At 31.2% G+C, this 5000-nt stretch overlaps 1 protein-coding gene across 4 annotated transcripts in view; it reads right to left on the minus strand.

Moving 5' to 3' along the window:
- Positions 1-2087: 2087 nt before the first annotated feature.
- Positions 2088-5000, minus strand: part of LOC125038783 — an 8256-nt gene continuing 5343 nt past the window's right edge. For all 4 annotated transcript variants that reach the window (XM_047632391.1, XM_047632392.1, XM_047632393.1 and 1 more), the window contains exon 6: positions 2088-2472. In XM_047632391.1, the coding sequence (XP_047488347.1) occupies positions 2281-2472 (192 nt within the window). In that variant the 3' untranslated portion in view covers positions 2088-2280. The remainder of the gene's footprint in view (positions 2473-5000) is intronic.

The following is a 5000-nucleotide window of genomic DNA, read 5'->3' on the forward strand; positions in this document are numbered from 1 at the left end:
CATTGGATTTTGTCCTTTGTATCTAACTTTTGTACTGATAAACCTATGGCTTGTGCTTTAACATCCTTCACAAAATAATACAATAATGAAAGAGTGGTTAGCTACTGCTTTTGAGGAAATAAGTAATAATTCTTATTTGTATGGAAAATCTAATATCTGTTGAATCAAATCATAAACCACTATAAAGAATTTTCAAAATGCCCATCTTTGTCGCTCTCCCCAGGTTACAGAGATTTCTCCTAAGACTTCAAAAGTATTCTCGTGATGTTCAATATAATTGCACATTGTTGATGCCCTGGAAAAAAATAGTTCAAACGACAGGATATTTCTGATACTGTTGTAGTAGATGGGTAGTATCTACTACTTGAACTGGTTTATATATCTTTGTGGAGTGAATTGAGTGGGTGTGAGTTCCCACTGTCATGGCTGGTTTCTGTAGGTGATGTGGAGGTCTATGGGGGAGCCAGAAAGGCTCCCCAGTTGGTAAAGGACTTGGCAGTCCTGTGTTACTGCTGCTAGGTTGAGGTGCAGCTGGAGGACCATAGGTTGATGATCTTGGTTCTGGATCCCGCAACTTAAATACACAGAAACTGTGTAAGTAAACAGGGAATGAGGGGAGTCTGCTGTCTAATCAGAGAGCCAAGAGGTGTCTGTGTCAACAATTTTAGGTCTCAGCAGTGAGTCACAATTAGCGCCTTCCAGTGAGAGAGCAAGGACAAGACTGTGTATGGACCCAACCTGGGAAGTATGTGGAGCTGAGTTGTGCAGGTTGTGACTCATGCCTGCTACACTGTAAACGTAGACTTTACTGATGTTAAAGAGTGTAAAAAGCTTAAATTGGAGGGCTTGTCAGACTATAAAAATCAATCTCCTGTATCGATCCATGTATATTAGAGAAACAATTAGCAATGTAAATGGAATGTCAATTATGATGTTGTGAATCACCATATCCAGAAAGTTAGGTCAAGTTGTTCTCAAGAATCTCCACAAGTCACATCAAGGTTTGGAAAAGACAGTGAGACTATCTAGAGGACAGAGATGAATGCAAAAATAATAGTTCAGGTGATGTATGTATTACTTTTAGTAATCAACAAATAAGAGAACCTTAGATGCCCCAAGATGTTCTTCATTGACCTTAACAAAATATTGGTGCTGATATTTTTAAGTTATGTAGCAAAGTGCATTTCTTCCATGTAGATTATCATAGCAGGTATATTGAATGTTATGATATACAGTAAAACTCATATGGAAAATATTACATTAGATGCTGTGAACATTAAGTTCCTAGACATGGTATTGCAGAATTAATCTATAGTAACAATGACTCTGTTTATCTTATCATAACTATTATTATTTCTTAAATATTTCCCTATTTTGAATAAATGTTTGAGTGATTTTCTGAAGGCCTAAATTTCCCTTTCATTTCATGATTTCCAAAGGCAAGACTAGAATAATATTATATAAAATGTTTCTTTTAAGTTTACACATCCTGAAAAAAATGCTTGATTTTATAGGGAATTATTCTTTATTCCTCTACAAAAAAAAAAACTATAATAGAGGTCTTGACTTAAGAATTTTGTTCTTTATGAATGATTACAATTTTTATCATACCCTTCAAAATCCATTAGCTCCATTCACTGGACAGATAGTCAAGGTTACCTTATATAAATTATAAACTTGGTTTTAATTACTTTGACTTTTTTTTTACGATATCCAATTAAATATAAAACAGAGGAATTATCAAAAATATCTAGAAACAAATTCTAAATTTGTATTTTCATAGATGACTGCTGAAAACTGAAAGGTATGGGAAAATGGCCAGCCTTTCAGATTGAACTTGTGACACATGTAAAAAAAGATGTGAGTGAGAAAGAATATCATCACTGCATAAGAAATGCTCTCTGTTTAGACTATAAGTATGCCAAGTATTTCTGATGAAGATATAGTTAAGACCAGTCATATATATTTCTTATAATGTGAAGATATTCATTCTATATTTATATATTTTTCCTCTCAGATTTCCAAGACTAAAATGATCTTTTATCAATCATAAGTACAAGTTTCTATGGCTATAAAAATATTTTATATATCTGCTAATATCTTTTATTATTAATATACAACTCTCTAATACAGATCACCTCTATTAAGATTATATTAAGTGTTATTGAGATAACTAAAATAATAGTACATAGAAGCTACAAACCCAATTAAAGATAATTTAAAAACCTCACTTCCTTCTTATAAATCTTTATATATCTTTATCAAATAGAAAAAAAAAAATCATACACAATTCAAGAAGTTCCAAAATGTGTGAACAGCCATTTCCTGCTCCGCGTCCTTTACACTGCCCGGACGCATTTCTCGAACCATTGCGATTGCCTTGGCAGGAGGCTGCTGTTGATATTTTACCAGGTAGCAGGCCAGAAGGGTGCCCGTTTGTCCAAGACCCATTCTACAGTACACATACATAGCCTGTGAAAAGATGAAAAAGATTGTAAAAAATAGTTCATCTCCATACTTCTTACCCAGTCCAGTTACCTATTTCCTTAGCAACTTTATCTGCCTATTTCCACATGCAACAAATTTTTTTTCCTTGATGGTATGGTTTCGATTTCGAAACCGGGGATTTAAAAAAAAAAAATTTTATTTGAAATGTTTGTTTGTTTGTTCTTGTTTGTTTGTTTTGTTTTGTTTTGTTTTGTTTTGTTTTGTTTGGGTTTTGTTCTTGTTCTTGATTCGTTTTGGGGGTTTTGACTTGACCTGCCTACTTGTCTTGTATTCTACTTTTTTATTGGGGATTTGTATGTATTTGTATTTGATTTGTATTTGTATTTGTATTTGTTTTGTACGTAAATTTTATTGTATTTGTACTTGTACTTGTACCCCTTTTTTTTTCTTTGTATTTGTATTTGTTTTCGTATTGTAGTACTTGCTTTCTTGTACTTTACCCTTTTACCCTTTTACTTTTTTTCCCTTTTACTTGTTTGTTTGATTGTCTGTTTTGTTTTGTTTTGTTTTGTTTTGTTTTGTTTTGTTTTGTTTTGTTTTGATTTTGTTTTGGATTGATTGATTGTTTGGGTTTGTTTGATTGTATTTGATTCTTTTTGTTTTGTATTCTACTTGTATTTTATTTGTAGTTTTGTATTTGTATTTGTATTTGTATTTGTATTTTTTATGTATTTGTATTTGTATTTTGTATTTGTATGTATTTGTATTTGTATGTTTTGTATTTGTAAATTTTTATTTGATTTATTTGCTGATTTGATTTGTATTTATTTGTATTTATTTGTACGGAAATTTTTACGTTTTGTATTTTATTTATTTTATTTTTTTACTTTACCCCAAACCTTATTTGTTTGTATTTTTTTTATTTTTTTTATTTTATTTTATCCTTTCCACCACCACCCCAAAACAAACTTATTTATTTTTATTTTATTTTTTTTATTTTATTTTATTTTATTTTTATTACCCTTTTTTTTTTTTGTATTTTATTTTTTTTATTTTATTTTATTTAAATTTTTATTTTATTTGTTTTGTATTTTTTAATTTTTTTTTATTTTTTTGTTCTATCTCTCTCTCTCTCTCTCTCTCTCTCTCTCTCTCTCTTCTCTCTTATCTTCTGTATCTCTTATCTCTCTTCTCTCTCTCTCTCTCTCTACTCTCTCTCTCTCTCTCTCTCTCTCTCTCTCTCTCTCTCCTCTCTCTCTCTCTCTCTACTCTCTCTCTCTCTCTCTCTCTCTCTCTTAATTTCAAGTTATGCTAAAAAATGTCAAAACTGAGATTGAACCAGTTCCTTTTATAACCATAAATCAATAGACAGGTCAATTTATAATTCATATGAGTAACTCATAGAGACAATATTTCACTAATAGTATCCAGGATTCACTTTTGTTATTTATATATTATATAATCTTTTTATCTTCATTTGCAGCAAAGATAAGAGACTTTGTTGAACTATCAATTTTATGACAATTTATCTTCAACTACATTTGATTTTGGAATTCATTAAATTTTGTTTATTTTTTATCAATCTTATAGGAAGGGTTCCCTCCTAGCTAATATATTTTGCATTATTTTTTAATTCAATTATTATTTTTGAAGAATCAAATGGAGAGAACCAAGTCAGGATTTCAGGTTAACGTTGATACAAAAGCAGGATTTGTCCCTTTACGACAAAGTTTTTATGACTGATTTTATGGAGTCTATTTTTTATTTTCCCCCAGTTATTTTCTTGTGAATGTCTCCCTCCTATTATTTTTCTCCTATACTGGAAACTGTAAAAAACATTATAAATCTACTTCGAGATTGTATTAAGGTTCTTAAATAAATAAACAAAAAAATCAATAACTTTCTTCAGTCATATAAGGGATTCTAATAAATGGATTTCTCCAGCTGTATATGTAAATGCCAGACCATACATATTAAAAATCTGTTTATCTAACTGTAAGTGGCCTCTGCCCCCAGTTACCCCCCCCCCCCCCAAATCTGCCACTGGTTATGTCCACTTGTGTGTCATCAATAATGCTGTACATGCCATTCTTTCCTATGTTTTGTAGAGTTGATTGTAACAAATGAAGAAGAGGTATAAGGTTTAATCCCAAATTTTTAAAGGGTTAAATCTATAGATTCAAAAAATACAACTCCTTAATTTTCGTCGGAACCTGAGGTGACAGAAATAACTCATTATTACCCTGATGCAACATGTCCTCGTCAAATAATACGACACTGCATCCTTAACCCCTTGCCGACGGATACGACGGGTAGACACGTGCTTTGCCCACTGTTAGTACTTGTTTGATTGTTTTTACACATAGATGGCTATACTTGTACTAAGTCACCAATGAGCCAGTTAGGAGTACTGCCCGTCTCGCCCGTTCACCCTTTTCTTTGATTTACGAAATATTTTATATGATCTTATTTTGCTGTTACTAATATTAAAAAACATTATAATAATTATAATGTTTATAATAAAAATAACACCATCGATATCCATAGCACTA

The sequence above is a fragment of the Penaeus chinensis genome, chromosome 25, assembly GCF_019202785.1.
Source record: "Penaeus chinensis breed Huanghai No. 1 chromosome 25, ASM1920278v2, whole genome shotgun sequence".
NCBI classification, from domain to species: Eukaryota; Metazoa; Arthropoda; class Malacostraca; order Decapoda; family Penaeidae; genus Penaeus; species Penaeus chinensis.